The sequence below is a fragment of the Trifolium pratense genome, linkage group LG2 (assembly GCF_020283565.1).
Source record: "Trifolium pratense cultivar HEN17-A07 linkage group LG2, ARS_RC_1.1, whole genome shotgun sequence".
NCBI classification, from domain to species: domain Eukaryota; kingdom Viridiplantae; phylum Streptophyta; class Magnoliopsida; order Fabales; family Fabaceae; genus Trifolium; species Trifolium pratense.
This window is the reverse complement of record NC_060060.1, coordinates 812,873-834,018: the sequence shown is the minus strand read 5'-3', so window position 1 is coordinate 834,018 and position 21,146 is coordinate 812,873. Positions and strand designations below refer to the sequence as shown.

The 21,146-nt window shown below is 32.2% G+C and overlaps 1 protein-coding gene and 2 long non-coding RNA genes across 3 annotated transcripts; all 3 read left to right on the top strand.

Moving 5' to 3' along the window:
• The first annotated feature begins 619 nt into the window (after nt 1-619).
• Nucleotides 620-1,799, top strand: LOC123907147. The gene is made up of 2 exons (XR_006809166.1): nt 620-806; nt 1,558-1,799. It is a non-coding gene; the product is annotated as an uncharacterized LOC123907147 (long non-coding RNA).
• Nucleotides 1,800-9,348: 7,549 nt separating this feature from the next.
• On the top strand, nt 9,349-10,677 carry LOC123907149. Its single transcript, XR_006809168.1, has 2 exons — nt 9,349-9,493; nt 10,444-10,677. It is a non-coding gene; the product is annotated as an uncharacterized LOC123907149 (long non-coding RNA).
• Nucleotides 10,678-14,085: 3,408 nt separating this feature from the next.
• LOC123910185 lies at nt 14,086-16,750 on the top strand. Its single transcript, XM_045961264.1, has one exon. The coding sequence runs from the start codon at nt 15,169-15,171 to the stop codon at nt 16,360-16,362; it is 1,194 nt and encodes a 397-aa protein (XP_045817220.1). The 5' UTR covers nt 14,086-15,168; the 3' UTR covers nt 16,363-16,750.
• The last annotated feature ends 4,396 nt before the right edge of the window (nt 16,751-21,146 follow it).

The following is a 21,146-nucleotide window of genomic DNA, read 5'->3' as shown; positions in this document are numbered from 1 at the left end:
TTGGAAATTTGATATATTTATTTTTAATATTATTCCAATGAAACATTACACAATATAGAGGATATTATAGTAATTTTGCACATTTTGTCTTGTGCTGTAAAGCGATTATCAAACAAGGTGAAGAACAAAAAGTGGCGTTGTAACTTACTTGTCCAATTCTGTTTTGTTTGTTCCGTTCTTTATTGTGAATCAAAAGATTAACAATAATTAACACGGGATCATTATTTGTTATTGAAACATAAAAAATTGAATAAATGAGTTTACAAGAAATAATAAACACAATAATTCGACTTTTTTTTTTATTTCCACTTATATTTTAACAATATTATATAACAAATTTTTAAATATTTAATTTTAAATAAATTTTCTACTTTGATATAGTGACAAACTCAAATATCGAATAAAATTCAATAGACCCGTACAAATGCACCCGTACGAAAACCTTGCATTAAGATTAGGATGGATACTCAAAAAAAAATTTTGTAATGATTCAACCATATTAAATTTATTTTTAGAGTTTCCCTTCACTATTATGAAGGGATAAAAAAGAAATAAAAAAAATATAATGAAAGATCAAGTAATTAATTGAATGAGCTAAAGAGACAAACATATTTTATACATACATCTAAGAAACATTAATTTAATAATAGTTTCATATTAACAAGCATGAACTTTTTTTCACGCTATAAAGCTAACAAATGATTCCTATTTCTAGATACATAAAAGAAAAAATATGGTTAAAGTTTATATGTTTATTTATACTATGATTTTCTTCTTTTCCATATTTATTTCTATAGCAAATACCCGTAAGTAATTTTTATCATCGCTTTTACATTTGCTTTCAAACTTTAGTTTGATATAGTATACTGGTATTTCTATACAAAATTTAATATCATGTTTTTATATTAATTTATAGGGTTAAATAAATATTTTATCCCTATAAATACGTCAAATGTTTTCTTAGTTCCAACAAAAAATTTCAGTAAATTTGATATCATGTTTTTATATTAATATATAGGGTTAAATAAATATTTTATCCATATAAATACGTCAAATGTTTTCTTAGTTCCAACAAAAAATTTTAATCTCTCCCTCCAAGATTTAGTTTTTTACAACATAATGGATGAATTAGATATGAATTTCTAAGATTTTTGCGCATAGAAAAATCATATTTAATTCACCTAATTTAAAAAATTCTAAATCATTGTGAAAGAGATTTTTATATTATTATAAACAAAAATAGAAAAATTTATTCAAAAATATCGAAGTATACATAAGTTGACTTAAAAATAGGAATCAAAAGTTATCAAATAAAATATTTGGGAGACCAAATTAACTTGTTGAAATTTTTTATATAGACTAAAAATAAAATTTGAGAATATTTATACGGTTCAAAAACTTGTTTAACCCTAATTTTTATCAAAATAAATTAAAATTTTAAATAATGTTTGTCTAAATTTGATATTTGTATAAAGATTCCTAATAATTTTTACCTTTAAATTTTCTTATTCAAATTGTTTCACCCCCATTATGATAACGTTCCTTAATTCTTATTAGTTGGGTGCCAAAATCATGAGGATTGTCGAGATCATGTGTGTATTGAAGCTGACACTAAACCAGTCTGCGCGTTTTGGATTCCGGCACCCACATTTATAAAGCCCGAATCTGGGGTTTGTGGATGTATTGGGAAGATCACAAGTATTGGACAAAATTAGTGGCTTGTGAATGTATATTTATGTATAATGAAGAAACAAAAGTTAATTAAAATAAAAAGGAAATTATGTTGTTGCATGCTCTTATGATTTGTTTCACACTTATATTTATTTTAGTACATTATACTTCCCTCTCTTGAAAGAATTTTGAATAACATTTTTCTCTTCTCTTGTGGTAAAATATACACTTTGGTTCATTTTAGTAAAATTAAATATTTTTGTGAAAACAGTTAACTTTAAATCACTATTTTATGTTAAAATAATTTCAAGCCATCATTTAAGAAATTAATATTCTTTTTTTTTTAACTCTGGCCCCGTGCATATATAATGCAATGTCCTACCAACTGAGTTAAGCTCACAGGACAATGTAGATTTTAATATAAGGGGAAAAATGAAATTCAAGCTCTTATCAAAGAAGCGAAATATTGTAACTTTATTCAATATATTTTGTATAAGAGAGAAGGGAAAATATTGTAACTTTATTCCGGATAATGAGTTATCATCAGTTTCAGCTTCAAGTTTCATTCCTGATCTCCTCCTATAATTTTTTTGGTTACATGTTGAGGAAGATTTTGAATAGCAGCAAATCAAAAAAAATTTCGCAGAACAACCAATCAAATTTTAAAAAAACCAAAAAATAATTTTAGGAAGTGCCTACAGAGAGTAGCCATAATTTCAAGAGGGGCCAACCCCACCAAAAAGCACCAGAACCGTATTGGATCATCTCCGGCGCATACCTATGCCTCCTGTTATTTATCATGTGCCAAATCCAATGATCGGGAACCAATGAAAAACATAAGGGACCAAATATGTAATTAAGTTATAAATTAATGTAGTATAATCTACAAGAGAGAGAGAGAGAGAGAGAGAGAGAGAGAGAGAGAGAGAGAGAGAGAGAGAGAGAGAGAGAGAGAGAGAGAGAGAGAGAGAGAGAGAGAGAGAGAGAGAGAGAGAGAGAGAGATGGGGGGAAGTAGAAAATATTGTTGCACATATGGAAGTAGAAAGATCGTATAGGAGAGGATTCTGATCACAAGTAGATTGATGAAACCATCAAATATTTAAATCAAAATAAGTGCATTTTTCTTTGCCTTTAATTGTAATACCCCAGATTCTCATTGATTTTAGGCTAAATTGCACTTTTGGCCTCCTAAGTTTCAGAAAATTGCAATTTTGGTCCTCTTGGATTAGTCGGTCCTAAGGCCGGATACCAAGTTTTCAAAAAAAAAAAATTCAGAAAAAGGCAATTTTAGACCACTATGTTTCAAAATAGCAGTTCTGACCCCCTATGTTTACTTCCTTTTGCAAAATGTAAATTTTGACCAAGTCAACGCTGATGTGGCAAGTCACGTGAGTGACTCAGCTGCCACATCAGCTTTTTTTGTTATCTTATAATTAGGAAAAAAAAATAGAGGAAGATGTCACTTAAAAAAAAAAAAACAGAACACCCAATTTGCAAAACTTCTCTCTTCTCAATTGCACAAAAACTTCTCTTCTCAATTGCAAAACTCAAACAAATTCTATTGTTCGATTTCGACTGTGCTGCAAGGCTTTTCTTTTAAAATCGACTCTGTAACGCCCCAAAATTTTGGAATAAATTCTTTTAGCAATTTTCTTAAATTATTTATTTGTATTGAACAACTTATCCGTACAATCATATTTTTGTCTTATTTTGATTATTTATTTCATAACTAATTTAGCTAGTTAATTTAGTAATATTGTGAATTTTGAGTGATAAATTGCATTAAGAAAAAAAAAGAGAATCCTATTATTGAATGTTGATTGAAGAATTGATGAGAGCATTGAACACAAAGTTGAAACCTCCCCTCTATTAATCAACACGTCCAGCTCACTCCCTCCATAACTTTTATTTCATTCTTATTCACTTAAAGGAAAATTAATTAGCCATTATCATCAGTTTAGCAAACTACCCGGCCACCTCAACTTCCTGATTAATAGTGAACGTGAACCATGTTATAGAAACCTAATAATTGTGCAAATACTAAGAAATTCATGGTGGGGAATCAATTAATTGCTATTTATGAGCCATATATGCATATGCCATTCTTTATAATCCACCGTTTTTAGTCTGAGTTATGGGGAGTGTATTAACCTTTATTCATTTTCTCCTTTACACCAAAATCATTTCAAAATGTGTTGCCAAAATTAAGATCCTGAATGATATCAGGTAAACTACATATTCATTTTGATGGCCTACCTATTTCCTAAGAAATATGTCATAAACACTTTAAGCCATGCCATGCCTTGCCAAAATATAGTCTCCTTGTTTCTAGCATCACACACACGTCAATTTATAGATAAATTGGTAACTGCGACAACACCTTGGCTCACTGGCAGATGGCGTTCGAGTTTGGACACTGGGTTCATGCATGTGACTCTTTATTTTAACCGTTAGATCGCCGAAACGAATTTTGGAGCGAGTGATATCGTGCGTGTTGCTGCAATTTTAGGCTATAGTATTGTGCTTGGAAGAAAAGCGTCTAAGGTAAGGGCTCTTTCCCCATACATTCATACTACGTAAGGATTGTGTTGTGAAGTGGTAATAGGGTCTTTTATCTTTTAAAAGAAATAATTAAAAATAAACTAATAGAAAGAAATTAGTTTTGTTTGAAGTTTGTTGTTGTTTGAGAAGTGAATTGATGATGATTTGGTAACTTATAAAAGTAAATAAATAATTAAAAAAAGAAAACAAATAAAAATATAGAGAGAATTAAGTTATCTGTTCTACTCGCTAGTTATATTGGTTTTGTGCAGAAAAGAACTTTTGCAATTTTTTTTTTCTACCATTGGAAAGGAGGTATATAGTAGTTTTAGCCCAAATACTAACTAAGTAAAGTTAATAATATACTTTTTTCTTTTAAATAATTAATTGTTTAAAATTTCATCTTTTAAATCAAATAAATGAGAGTATTATACTACAAGAAAATTGTTAATTAGCGACGGTTTTGGAAGTGATTAGCGGCGGTTTTAAACTGCCGCAAATTGATCCTTGTTTCCTATACACACAACATATCAAACACAAAATTTTCGATCCTTGTTTCCTATACACACAACATATCAAACACAAAATTGGAAAAACTACATAATCAAACGGAAATAGTATTCTTCTATTACATCTAATATTGATCATTTCATCATAGTAAAATCAAAACATGTAAGAAGTTTTGAGTTCATATTAGCTCTGTTCATATAAGAAGTTTGAAAACCTAATTCTTCATACTCAATCAAAACATATAAATCTACCAAAATACTCACATGAATAAATAATTGGAATACCTAATTGGAATGATCAAAACACATACCTAATTCCCAATTTATTAATCTACCATATGATGAAAAAATTGGAATAATTATTCAACAATAACGAGTGAGAAACTGAACCTGAAAGTGATTTTGAACGTTAATTGAAGAATTTGAGGAGAATCTGATGCTTTCGTTGAACAAGCGAGTTTGAATCTGAATGAAGAACGAAGATTGAATATCTTAGGGTAAGAAGAAGATTGAATATATTAGGGTAAGAAGAAGATTGAACTCGCGAGTTTGAATCTGAGTGTGATTGTATGATAAACGAAATGGGTGAAAACGATGAGATGGAACAAGATGGCTGAACTTGTGAGTGAGAAAAAAAAGAAGCGGGTTCCGAAAGGAAAAAAAAGGGAATGAGAGTGATTGTTCCGCGCCATGAGATAAGCCACGACGGTTTAGAAGAAACGGCCGTAATCCTCACAAATGGAAATAGCGGCGACGGTTTGCAGGAACTGCCGCCTGTTATCCGTCGCGAGTGATACTTTTTTTTGTAGTGTTAGAATTTGAACTTCGATCACTGCATATTATATATATATATATATATATATATATATATATTTAAAATTTCATCTTTTAAATCAAATAAATGAGAGTATTAGAATTTGAACTTCGATCACTGCATATTATATATATATATATATATATATATATATATATATATATATATATATATATATATATATATATATATATATATATATATATATATATATATATATATATATATATATATATATATATATATATATATATTGTCATAAAGTATAGATGTATTTGATTTATATTTAAAATTATATGATAAAATTGAGTATTAAAAGTCCATAAGGCTTAGTTCAACTGATAAAAATGTCGAAATTGTTCAACCAAAATAAAAAATGTCAAAATTGTTAGGTTAAATATCTTGACTGAGTTTTAACTCTAACTCATACCAACGGGGATCGGGTATCCCTGTCGGAGTTCGGATATCCCCGTTACGCATCTTTCCACGTGAATTTGAATTGTATTTTAGTATTTTTTTTATCAAAAAAAAAGTTAAATGTTCAAAATTATTTTGTTTCAACAATATTTTTTTAAATAAAGAAAAAATAGAGAAAATGGTTTGTTTAATACTCAAATTAAAAATAAATTTAAACACATGAATATAATTTAAGAGATTGTTGAAGGGTTTCTAATGTAAAATAGGTAAAATATAATTTTAGTATATGCGGGGCGAGTTCGGGGACGGGTTTGGGGTGGGTATCAATGTACCCAATACCCGCCCCAAACCCATCTTTTGAAATCGGGGAAAACCCAAACCCGAACCCAAACTCAGTCAACTCGAGTTTTTCCCATCAAAGCGGATTGGGTTTAGGCGGGTACCCACAAGTATGGATTTTATTGCCATCCCTACTTGCTGACTGTGTTGTCAAATGCCAAACCCACCAAATTAATTAAAGCATCCCCCCACCATTTCCCAGTAACTTCCTCAATTCCTTAAACAACAATATTGTAATATGGACGTCGACACACGCTAAATTAATCATATATGCGGAAAACAGTATGAACTATATTATGAAGTGGTAGCTTTTCAATTGATCACGAAAATGAGTCACATATATATTTACTTCAATGCTAAGGAATATATACATCTTCAACATTTTTTAAGCAAACGCGTTACATCATGATTCATATATAAATATGTTGGCATCATATAACATCAATATGCAAAATCTAAAGTTTTTATCATTCAATATATTCATCACTTATTTACATTGATTAGTTTAACATACAAAATTGCATTGTTCCTATTGTGTCAATAGTTTCAATCCTTCAATTCATTCTCTACCTTCTCCATATATGCATTTTGTGTTGTGTGACTATATATATTCCCTTCGGCCTTACCACCTTTTCAAAATTGTTGTTAATTATACTTTTGCTCTTGAAAACCATGTCAATGACCTTCTTGACAAACATGAACAACATTGAGACACTTCTCAATGCACCAAACAAAAATAGCACATACAACAAAAGATGGCACAATGCTTTCATGAAAATCTATTGTTCTAGAGCTTTCATGTCACATTTCACCACAAAATCCAACAAACCAAAAATTGCACCTACCCCATCTTTCACTTTGATTGATTTGAATTTATCACCTCATCACTCTGAGACCGGAAAGAATTTTAAGCAAGTTATCACGAGTCATATCCGCTTATATGTATAGAGACAATATTACATGACCAATCCATTTTGTTGACGTGGCAGCATGACTCGTGAGTTGTTGTAAATTATGACTCACTCTCACCCACTGAATTGTGCAAGACCGGTTTCTTGGGACCATTTAATGGTATGCTGTGAAGCCCTGATATTCCAAAAATTGCAAAGTATTGTGTCTGATACGTACTTGATACTGATACTCGTTCGATACTTTTCGATACACGTATCGGAGAAGTATCGTATCGGAGAAGTATCGACAATTAATATTATTTTTTAAAATAAGATATAATCAATATACTTGTTGAATATTTCTCTGATACGTACTTGATACTAATACTCGTCATATTGCCTGAGCAAGATGAGCTCGAACCAGATGAATAGCCACGTCCACGGCCTTGTGGCTTTCGACTGTCACTAGCATTCACAAGCACTTTCGAGTCATCATAGTGATTGGAATTATAGTGCCTTTCTTGTTGGATAATCATCGAAAAAATACGATTAATGGCAGGTAAAGGATTCATCAACAAGATTTGAGCGCGCACTGAATCAAAGTTATCATTTAAACCAGTCAAAAAACGAATAGATCGAGTAACTTCATTCTGACGCTTAGCATTGCGTATACCAGTGTTACAGATACAAAGCATTGGACACGAGCATATAGGAGTAGAAAAGTATGATTCGAGTTCTTCCCAAAGAGACTTTAAAGCAGTGAAAAATTCTGAAATAGAACGTGAATCTTACTTCATGCTATAGATTTCACATTGTAATTCAGAAATTCGAATGTAATCACCTTGCGAAAAACGTTCCTTAAGCTCGTTCCAAACATCAATAGCATTATTAAGGAAAACGATACTTTGCGCAATTGATTCATCAACAGAATTCATGATCCATGAATAAATCAACATATTGCATCTATTCCATGCTTTGAAATTAGGATCAAATCCACTAGGAACTTCAATTGTTCCATCAACAAAATCAAGCTTATTCTTACCTCCAAGAGCACGTTTCTTGGATCGTGCCCAAGCTTGATAATTGGAGTGAGTGAGAACAGGTTTCACCACGACGGAAGTAGGACCATCGGAAGGATGAACGTAGTAAACATCGTCGGGATTGTTCGATGGATCTTGGACGAGAACGGTGGTTGAACCACCGGCAGTGTTGTTATGACCACCACGAGCCATAAGAAGCAAAGCGAAGCGCAGCAGAGCTCAGAAGAGCTCTGATACCATCATGAAGTTGTTTAAGATAACCGAAAACGCAGAGAAAGATTGAAGAAGAAGAAGCATATTGAAAGATTCGAAAGCAATTTTCATCGATTGATTAAGCAAAGTAGTTACAAGCACTTTTATATACGTGAAGGTAGTTCTAACAAACTGCTAACAAACTTCTAACAAACTATAAGCTAGACTACTCTATATAGGATGTACACTAAGTAAAGATACACAAGCACTAGGAAGGATAGCTAATGTATCAAGTAACTTGTAAAGTGTAATAAATCTTATCACAAATTCACAAACAATATAAAAAGTTTTGTGGCGGAATTTATGCCCTCACAGTTAGTGTCAAATGTAAAATTCTCTGACAAATGTTTGTGAGGCTCGTTTCTGTTAAGTTTTCCACTAATAGGTTTGTAACTCAATTATATTATATTGTGATGGAAATGTACCCTCTCTAAATCAATCTTTTATAGTTATCGGTGGAAAGAAAGACTTCTGCAAAAGAGTTCTTTCAATCTGGTTTCGTGTTTTTGTCATTTGTTGTTGCTAGTTTAGATAGACTCAAAGTAATAACGCTTTTGAACAAATAGAATATTAAAACACTATATTTTCAAATCCTAGAATCTTATGTAGAAGAAAAATCTAACAAAGCCCGACACTATATTATTTTTAAATATGTAAAATCCTTACATTAGGATGTATACTAAAAAAAAGTCATATTGTTGTCATGATTTTTAGATTTTCCCTTCTCTATTATGAAGGGATAAAAATAGATATAAAAAAATATAATGTAAGGTCAAGTAATTAATTGAATGAGCTAAAGAGACAAACATATTTTATGCATACATCTAAGAAACATTAATTTAATAATAATTATGATTTTAAGAATAGTTTCAAATTAACAAGCATGAAATTTTTTCACACTATAAAGCTACCAAATGATTCTTATTTCTAGATTCATAAAAGTAAAAATATGGTTAAAGTTTATATGTTTATTTATGCGGTTATCTTTTTTTCCATATTAATTTCTATAGAAAATAGCGGTAAGTAATTTTTATTATCGTTTTTAAATTCGCTTTGAAAAATTAGTTTGATATACCGGTATTTTTATACAAAATTTAATATCATATGATATTTTTATATTAATTTATAGGGTTAAATAAATTTTTTGTTCCTACAAATATGTCAAATTTTGTTTTTAGTTCCAATAAAAAATTTCAGCAAGTTTTAGTTCTCAAATATCTTCCGTACCATTTTTCATCTCTACTTTTAAGTCAACTCATCTATATATAGTTTTGGGTTTACAATGGAGTAAGCAATAATCGAACTTATGACCTCATGCATATTACCTAACTTAGTGGATTGTCAACTCATCTATATTACTTGAAATTTTTATTATTTTCGGCATTCATGTTTAGTACATTGTATAAACCTCTTTGACAAAACTTTAATTTCCCGATCAATATTTCATAAGTTTTAATTAGTTTTTATATTTATATTTATAATAATATAAAAATCTCTCTCTTCAAAATTTAGTTTTTTACAACACAATGGATGAATTAAATATGAATTTTTAACTTTTTGGCTCTTAAAAAAATCATATTTAATTCATCAAATTTAATAAATTCTAAATTATTGTGGGAGATATTTTTTATATTATTATAAACATAAATATAAATTAAAACTCATTAAAAAATATGAAAGTATACATGAGTTGACTTAAAAATAAGAATTAAAAGTTATGAAATAAAATATTTAGGAGACAAAATCAACTTGCTGAAATTGTTTATATAGACAAAAAATAAATTTTAAGAATATTTATACGGTTTAAAAACTTGTTTAACTGTAATCTTTATTTATATAAATTGAAATTTTAAATGATTGTTGTCTAACTTTGATATATGTATAACGATTGCTAATAATTTTTACCTTTAAATTTTCTTATTCAAATTGTTTAACCCTCATTTTGATAAAGTTCCTTAATTCTTAATAGTGTTCCTCATGTGCCGAACTAACGAGGATTGTCGATATATTCAGTGTTTTGATGATGGTGAAATTCGAGCCTGTGGGTTTCCATTTCATGTGACCGGATCTGAGGGATTTGGAGTTTGTGAATGTTATGAGAAGGTCCCAGGTACATTGCACAAAATTAGTGGCTTGTGAATGTATACTTATGTATAAAGCAGTAAAATTTAATTAAAATAAAAATAAAATTATGTTGCTGCTATCTCGATGGATTAGTTTCCGCAGTTGCCCACGGATGATACCCGTAATTTACCAAAAGATTATGTTTTTGCTTTTATGATTTGTCTCACTTATATTTATTTTAGTAAATTATATATTCCCGTCTTTTCAAAGAAGTTTGAATAACATTTTTCTCCTCTCTTGGGTTAAAATATATACTTTGGTCCATTTTAGTAAAATTAAATATTTTTGTGATAAAAATTAACTTTAAATCTCTATTTTATGTTAAAATAATTTCAACCCATCATTTAAGAAATTAATATTCTTTTTTTTTTGCTTAAATGTAGTTTTACCCCTCCTGTTTTGATTAAATCGGAATTTTACCCCCCTATTTTAAAACACGGAGTCAGTGTTTTAAAAACCGGACCGGACCGGCCGGTTGAACCGGTCGAACCGGGAACCGGAGCCTGTCCGGTCTGGTTCATACGTTGGATCGTCCATGTTGTTGGACCGGCAAGAACCGGAAAAAACCGGAAAAACCGGTGAACCGGCGGTTTACTCAAACCGCCGGTTGGATTGCACGCGTTTTCTTTTTTTGTTTTTTAGCCCAAAAGGACGTCATTTTGTTAATTTTTTTTTGTCATCAAATCGTTTTGTTATTATTAATATTAAAAAAAAAAACACACATACAGCATGCATAAGCATAGTTCATAACACAGAAGAAGCAAAAATTAGAAAGTTGAATTATGCATATATTTTGTATATTTTACACTTTGAATCCCCTGAAACTTTACCTTTGCACTCACCAAAGAGAAGAAGAAAACACATGACAAAGAAAGTAGAGAAAAGTAAGGTTGGTGAGAAGATGCAGGCAAAAAAAAAGAAAGAAAGAAAACAGAAGGAAAAAGGAAGGAAGCGCAATAAGATACGGCAGCGGCGGCAGAAAGAAAGAACAATTGTTGGATTGTATTTAGGTTTTCCAACTCTTATTTAGTTTATTTTGGGCTTTTTCATGTGGCCCAGTTGCTATTTGTGTGCTTTTCCAACTCTTATCATGTGGCCCAATTGCTATTTGTGTGTGTGTTTTTTTTTCTATGTTTTTTTGTGTATTTAATAACTTTAATAATACGTTTTTTAGACAAGAAACATTTTCTAAAGCATCTTTTCTTGTATATTTATTTTTAGCATATAATATAACTATAGTCTATATATATATATATATACCGGTTCAATAACTATATAGAGACCGGTTTATTCCACTGGTTTAATCCGATTTAATCCGGTTTATCATGCGGTTCGACCAGTGACTTAGTGGTTCGACCAAAGAACCAGTGACCCAGTGTCCTCGCCGGTTCGACGACCGGTTCGGTTTTTAAAACACTGCACGGAGTTTTACCCCCCTGTTTTATAATTTTTTGGATTTTGCCCCCCTAAAATTCTGCTTTCGAGTCACAACTTAAAAGCTTCTCACACAAGTCAATTTGGATCAATAATTCACCAAACGTATACCGAAATTATCGTAATCGAGTTATCTTTCCACAGAATCAAACCCCACTAAATTTGGAGTTACAAGGAGAGATTAATTACCGTTTTAGTGAAGGTATGCCCCCAAAATTCTACACAAAATCTGCTTTCGAGTCACAACTTCAAAACTTCGCACATAATTCCATTTAGATCCTTAGTTCACCAAACTGGTACCAAAATGACCGCAATCGAATTAGTTTTCCACAGAATCAATCAATTGTGTAATGTTTTCAATTATTTGTTTTACTATGACGATAAGAATGAATGATCGATCTAGAAACGATTGATCAATTAACTTTCACTTAAGACATTTTGGATCGTTAATTGAGATTCCTTTATTAAAGGTTGTAAACCTCAATTGATCATAGATTACCTAAGACATTAGGGATCGATGATCAAGGGAGAGGATTATGTTACCAAGACATTGGGCATAATTATTTTTGATTTAATCTAATCGTGAAACTAAATTGAGTATAAATTCGTTATTATACATGAAATTACCAAGAGAAGTAGTAATTAGATGAATCAAAAGGATCAATCGATGTTCTCCTATTGATTTTAATCTTAAGTTATTTCCAATTCTTGTGATCGAAATTTGAATCAACAAATTTCCCCCCATTTTTACATTGAAATTTATATGTTTAAATATGAATTCAATTAGTTTTTGAATTATAACAATCCCTGTGGAAAGGACGATTTTTATACTACTTTACGGCTATTTGTATACTTGCAAATAGGCATGGCAATGGGTACCCGCGGGTACGGTTTTTACCTTCCCCGTTCCCCATACCCGAATCATTGATAAATACCCGTTCCCCGCCCATTACCCGACGGGGATGAAAAATTGAACCCAATCCCCGTCCCAAATGGGTTCGGGTATACCCAAATGGGTTCGGGTATCCCCGAACCTTGCCCTGCCCTGCTGAACCTTACCCGAACCCAAAATTTTCCCGAACACTAACATACATACAATACAAAAAAATTCAAATAATAAAGTACAAACCAAAATTTCAATGCATTAAACATACAAATGAAATGATATTCCAAAATATCAAACCAAAATTATCAAAACCATAAAATAGTACCGGTACAAACCAATATTCCAAAATACCGTCAAAACAACCACATAACCAAGAATGTTCTACATCATTGTTCACTGAAATTGCTAAAAAAACAAATAACTAAGAACCATTGTTCTTTAAAAATCCTAACTCAAGTAGATAAATTATATGATCTGTCACATTATAAATAAATAAATAGGGGTAATATTATAATAATTTTATATAAACGGGCGGGTTCGGGGACGGGTTCGGGGTGGGTACCAATATCTCCGTTACCCGCCCCATCCCCATATTTTGAAATCAGGGAAAACTCAAACCCGAACCCAAACCCAGTCAAATCGATTTTTCCCCGTCAAACTCGGGGTGGGTTCGGGCGGGTACCCGCAGGTACGGGTTCTGTTGCCATGCCTACTTGCAAATTATTCATCACATAACATAATATTGTCATATTCAGTCTGGGATATTTTAGTAGATCAAACACTGATTCAAAACACATTAAAAAATCAAATAAAAAAATTCTAAAATTATACTTGTTCGGGAGATTCAAAATTTACTAATCATAGCTTGGGAGGTGAAAGTTTGTCATGTTTACCGTGAAACTAATTCGTGGACATATTTTTGCTAATATATAGTGGGTTGCTTCTATTATGTACAAGTTGATCAAGTGGTGCACCACTTATCAATAACCGTATAAGGGTTATTTATGAGCTTTATTCACGTCGACTTACTTCTTTAAATTTTACTGATTTGATGGGGATATCTATGATATAACTATATAATTCTTTAATTAGGACTTCGCACCTCTTTTATGAAAAAAGAAAATTAAAATATCGCTATGTGTACATACTAGTTTTCTTACCCTTTTTCCTTTTTTTTTTAACTCGATATCTGACTGAAAGTTCGATTAAGAAAAATTCACTCTAACAATCCACTTATGTATAGATCGCGTTTAAAATCAAAGCAAAACTCTATGTGAATCAACCCACTGAATGACTGAAATTGATATAAGAAACCTTTTTTCTTATTCATAATTGGTTAATACCCTTTCAAACAATTTTAAGCTCACGCATATCAACCACATCCATGAGCCATCATCAACTTTTGAACTAAACATAAGATTTCACCCTTTTTAATTAAATCCAATGGCCACCAATAACACCGCCCCGTGACGCCGATCTTGTCTGTTGTTTAAGAATCCTTGTGGGTCATTTGTCCTCTATATCCACCAATAACGTATTCTCTATTAAATCAAATCTTAAGGTCACTTTCAAATCAATAAAAAATTAATAGTACCCATTTCGATAAGAGTTATAGATAAAATAACACAAATTTTGTCTCGGGAGCTTACTTCATTTGATCGAATATTGCATTATAAATATATGGTTAGAGATGTTAAAGATGAAATTTTTAGCCACTAAATTACTTGGAAAAAAATAACACAAATTTCTCTTAACTTAATTAAGTTTTTGTTTTTTTCACCACCAAAATTCTATCCAATGAATCGCTTAATTTAATTTGAAAGTCAGTAATTACAATAAGTAATTTCAGTCCTTCCCGATTGCAGTTATGGGGATCGAACTGTGATTTTTCCTATCAAACTTATCGTGAATTACCACTAAACCAACTAAATTTCTGAATTCAATTTGTTAAACATGCAATAGGGTTAAAACTGTTGCAAAAAATTCATCACACTTTTAAATTAGTTTTCAAGGCATTTTCAATTGCTTGCCGAACATATCCGAATAAAAAACAAAACTCATGAGTCAAAAGCCAACCACAACTAGACAATGACTTTTTAATATAAATAAACAAATTTTACCAACAAATTAATCCCACTACTCCTACCTGAAACTCAAACTCAAATCCTATAACTTTCTCACTCACAACTCACAAACACAAACACTTCACTAAGAACAAAAATAACTTTGTTTTTTCTTTCTCATTCTTACATGGGTGATCACAGAAATACAACCTCAAACGCTATTGGTCTTTGTCTCCTCCCACAAGAACTAATCCAAAACATTTTCCTTTCCCTTGTTTTACCCGAAATCGTTCGTTTGAAAATTCTCAACAAATCTTTCTCAACCTTAATTTCCGACCATAGTTTCATTCGTCAGTGTAACTCACTTTCAAATTCCACCACATGGCTCTTTGTCTACAAAAAACGTTGGCTCCGTGACGCTGTTCTTCATGCTTTCACCGATCGGAGCTCCGATCGGTGGTTCAAGATCCCCATAGCGGATCTTCTTAAACCCGTTGACTTTCACGGCGAAGATCTTTACTTCCTCGCCGCGTCAGCCAACGTGTTTCTTTTTGCTTCCAACAACGTTCGTGAAGTTGTCGCCGTTAATTTAGTCTCCGTTACCGTTAAAAAGATTCCTCCTTCTCCGTTAGGTCCACGTGGCACTTCCTCGTGGAGGAGATCAGGAATGAAACTTGTAACTGAAACTGACGATAACTCATCATCCGGGTCGGGTCATTTTCGTTTCATGTTTGCGGAGTTTGTCGGAAACCGACCCGTTTTGTTTGTTTATGATTCAGTGACTGACACGTGGAAGTCAAGGGAAGCTCAAGAAAGTGTTTTGCCACGTGGAGGTTTACACGTGTTTCTCAGTGTTGTTCATGGACCAAGAGAGAGTGTTTTAGTTGCTGTTTCAACGCCTGATTGTGACACTAACACACCTATTGTTCTACGGCCAAGATTTGATTCTGTTGAGGGATTGAATTTAACCGTTGGATTTAACTGGGGTAACTTGATTGATAGGTTACACGTGTACGGTGATGGGTATATGATGATTGTGAAATCGAATGGTGAGAATGGGAGAAGTGTGAGGGTGTTAAAAGGAGTTGAATTGTGGGGGTTGAGTTTAGATGGAAGAAAATGGGAATTTGTGTCTAGTGTTCCTAATGAAGTGATTGGTGTAATTGAGAAGCCTTATGGAGTAATGATGGGTTGTTTAGAGGAGAAAAATGGGATTATTAGGGCTGCCTTAGTGTCTAATTGTGATGGTTTTTGGGATATGTTATGGCTTTCTTTTGATACTAAATGGAAACGTTGGAATTGGATGCCACTTCCTGATTCTAAAATGAAGGGTTGGAATTTGGCTGGAATAAGTTTCTCATCTGGACTTACTTTGCAATGATCCAACACTCTTATTGGAGGTAGTTTACGGATTTGGATTACACGTTGTAACTGTGTGTCGTAGTAGTTGATTGTGGCCATCTGATTTTAATTTAAAAGCGGAGATCATTTCGTAATATTTTAGTGAAGATGTAATATGAGCGAATCGATCTCAAATCAATGTTTGAGATTGATTAATGTGTATGATTGCTGCATTCTTTGACTGCATAACATCCATGTCCGTATTTATATGATGTTTTTAGGTCTTTATTAGTGTTAGGCCGGCGTGCCAAATTGTACATATGTGTACTATGAGTAAGAAAATATCTTAGGATGGTAGTAATATGTAAATACATCATAAATAATAGACTTACTAAATAAATGTCGCAAATAGTCAATTTATCTTTGAATATTTGAATCGATGTAATGTAACTATAGTTTTTATATATCGAAATAACAAGTATCATCTTTGATCTTAATTTTATAAACTAAATAAATGTTGAAATTAATTTAAATTTGATCAGATGTAAGATATGTTCAATAGGAAGATCAAAATTATAATCATGTTTTAGTTTGAAAATCAAATAATCATATGAGCATGTATATAAAACTAAGATCTACTGCATGTTAATTTATGAAAGATATTAGGAATATATGGATAACGACTATTGATTGTAACTCTCGATAAGAACCCCAGTGCATATCAGCACATATTTTTGGGTTTTATACTTTGGCATATTGAAAGTTTTTCTAGCTTAATATTAGCATTTTAACGTGTTTTTAAACTTGAGGTCATAATTGAGCTCTAATATATTTTATTAATTAATTTTTGGAATTATTTGCATATTAACTTTTGTTCATTCTGCAAGCCATAATTTGGGTTGTGTTTATCGGATTGAGTCGTGTGAGTAATCCTTGGAAAGCTAGGCAGAAGAACTACAACTTTCATTTTAGTCCCGAAGCCCAGTTCAGATGTTATGTTGGTCAAATTTGCTGATTACGGAAGCTACTGAGTTGACTCTGGATTTTAGTTAATTTAATCATGTCATTAGTTAATATTGGGCTGTTAGACATTATTTAAGCCCATTTTAGTTCAGATTTCAGTCTGGTACTTCTAGCCTATGTTAGGTTAATATAAATACATATTTTTAGAGCCTTTGGGATGACCTTTTGTCATATTTTTACTTCTTTGTGCTCTAATCCTCTATGCAAGGGTAAAGCTCTTGATCAATCCACTAGTTAGAGATTTTGTTTGCGGTCTTGAGGTTTGAACTCAAGTTTATTACACTTTTACAATTCAATATTTTTTTCCTTTCAATCTTCAACCCTTTGAATTTTAATTGCAAATTTCTTTGTCATTGTGTTGCTTATTCTTTGACGTTCAAACTTATTTGTCAATAATGGTGATTGACATTAAATTTGATAGAGAGGATCACAGTTCGATATTCGTAGCTGCGATCGGTAGGAAGTTAAACTCACTCGATGTCAAACCCCGAATCAGATTAAACTAGTGGTGAAAGAAAAAAAAAATCAACCGCTTGATTTAATTCTTTTTTAATAGAGGTTCTTCAATTCTTTACTCTTTAGGCTCGGTTATAGGTTTAATAGAATTTAGTATTTAGCTTAATTGTAGTTTTGTTACACTTTTCTGTATTTAAAATTAATTGAAGAATAATGCTAATTATAGCCAATGAAAACATCACGACTAAATGCAATTTTTACTTATCACCCATCACCTGGCTAATTTCCGCTAAATCAGGAACTACTTCGCTGCATATAGCAGTGTTGTTAATTGAATCCTAGGTTGTGTAACGCTTGTTTCATAGATCAGTATAAATTTTACAAATTTAATTGATACTTAATTGGTTAAATCTGTGATCAAACAGGATTAATTATTGAGCTATAGGAACGTACTATAATTTATAGAAGCTGTGATAGATCCGACAAAATTCGGAAACCAATGGATTGGTTGTTTTGTTAAATCGTCAATTTAGCTAATCATAATTTGTTATTCTCCGCAAACCAAATCCCCTGTTGGGAAAAACCGGCATAGAAAAAATAAATGAACGTAATCAACACACAAGAATATAACGTAGAAACTCCAAATCGGAGAAAAAAACCACGGTCATTGTCAAAACCGACAACCAGAGAATAAACACTATGTGAAAATTGTTACAACACATAGACTACCCTCAACTTTCTCTTGGCCCCCAATACACCCACACTCTCCAAAGCAAATACCTAACTACATCTCTCAACCCTCTAATACAAGAGTACAAGAGAAAAACAAAAAAAAGTCAGATATAAGCTTAAAGTGCTATTGACTGGTGCAATTATAAACAAAGAACTCAGGTCCATTATATAGCCTTGATTCCCCCATTGCTTCATCATTCTAAGCGATGTGGGACTTCTTCAATATAATTTCTTTGACCTTTTTTTTCCCTTCATTAGCAATGTGGGACTTACATTGCAATCAACCCCAACAATCTCCACCTTGATTGTAATGGTCTTCAATCTTCATTGTCTACACCGACAATCATTATCTTATGCTTCCATTGTCTATACCGACAATCATTGTCTTCACCGACAATCATAATTCTCATTGTCTATACCGACAAATTAAATTATCATACTCCACCATAAAGAGTATACTCCACTTGGAACTAAACCATCCCAAGATTTTTCTTCACTTGGAACCAAGTCATCCCAAGAATTTCATCTCGAAACCTCGCTGAAAATTTATGGTGCAACTTCCATGTTGGCTTTCTCCGGAAGTTCATCAGCCATCGAGATAACCGCGTACCTTGCATCAATGTCAACCAATGCCTGCACGCTATCATCACACACCTTGCATCCATGTCAACCGATGTCAATGTGTCACTTGAACAACTTCAAACATCTATGAAACCACCTCAGGCCATTGTTAGGCTCCAACAATTCCACTTTAGTTACACCGCCTAGTAAACCTTGTTTAACTAGTCCAACTAAACTCATGTCACTAACAAGTACTCACCCGAAGATCCACAACTTAACCAAAACATGAGAATCACCACTAGTAACAGATGCATAACCAATAATAGTAGAACTATCTAACAAGTATCTACCTACTATCTATGAATCAAAGTTCAAGAAAATACCTCGCATTATGTTAAAAGAAACTCACATATACCTTGAACCTTACTAGCTTTCCGTCACCAAGATGAACAACTCCACCTTCAACTAGCTATAAGGATTCAAAAGTATTTCTTCTTCAAACACATGTGATAGGCGCTTCCAAAGTTCATGACTCAACACTCCACCAATTCCCAACTTCCACTAGCACCTCTGCATCATAATAAGTTGTTGTTTCAGACGTAACCCGAGTATTCTTATCACCGCCTCTCCAGACTGATGTTGAGTATTATTACCACCGCCTCTCCAGGTTGACCTTGTGTAACCCAAATTGCATCACCATATCCTTGACTTGATTTCCCACAAGCCAAACGTGATTCTTCCATTAGTTTTCTCTAGCCTAAACTTCACAGCGGACTCCCTACTCCTGAATCAAACCAAGAGCTCTGATACCAGTTGTTGGGAAAAACCGGCATAGAGAAAATAAATGAACGCAATCAACACACAAGAATATAACGTGGAAACTCCAAATCGGAGAAAAAAACGGTCATTGTCAAAACCGACAACCAGAGAATAAACACTATGTGAAAATTGTTACAACACATAGACTACCCTCAACCTTCCCTTGGCCCCCAATACACCCACACTCTCCAAAGCAAATACCTAACTACATCTCTCAACCCTCTAATACAAGAGTACAAGAAAAAAACAAAGAAAAGTCAGATATAAGCTTAAAGTGCTATTGACTGGTGCAATTATAAACAAAGAACTTAGGTCCATTATATAGCCTTGATTCCCCCATTGCTTCATCATTCTAAGCGATGTGAGACTTCTTCAATATAATTTCTTTGACCTTTTTTTTCCCTTCATTAGCAATGTGGGACTTACATTGCAATCAACCCCAACATCCCCCACTTTATATTTTGGTTATTGTTCATAGTTCTTATATATATGTCGTTATGGTTAATTTAGAGATCCTTGAGAAAGACCAAGGTTTAACAATCTTGTACTAAATTTAAATTTTTCAATTATGTTGATCGTGTACGACTGTTACTCATATTTTTTATAAGGAATATTTAATGGAGAATTGGCGCCCTAACATGGCATTTATTAAAACATAATAAATGAGATAAATAAGTCTAATGTAAAGAGTATTTATTGATCTAATGGAAAGTATTCACAAGTTGACTGTTCTAAAGCAAACTCACAAGTATGAAGCTATTAATGTAGATAATTACTGTAAAACTGTCAAGCAGTTATCTTTAGTAAACTGTTAATATGCAGTTATTTTTATTCATAGAAGATATATATATATATATATATATATATATATATATATATATATATATATATATGTGCACTTGCTCCTCCTCTACATAACAATCAATTTGCTTTTTTGATTAATAATGAAAAGTCCTTTCAGTTTATCTCATTATGTCAACATTAACATGGTATTAGAGCATTAAAGCTCTGGTAGCCATTGTTCTTCCTGCTTCTTTTCTTCTCTAATAGAATTCGTGCGATATATATCTTCCTTCAATTATGGCTACGACAAATTATTCTGATTTCTCAACAAATTCCGCAAACCCTTACTATTTGCATCCAAACGAAAATCCGGCTCTGATTCTTGTCTCTCCGCCTCTGGATCACAAGAACTATCATACATGGGCGAGATCCATGAACATTGCAGTGATT

Excerpts from the sequence above, each read along its gene's own strand:
- LOC123910185 (XM_045961264.1), top strand. The coding sequence starts at position 15,169 with ATGGGTGATCACAGAAATACAACCTCAAACGCTATTGGTCTTTGTCTC.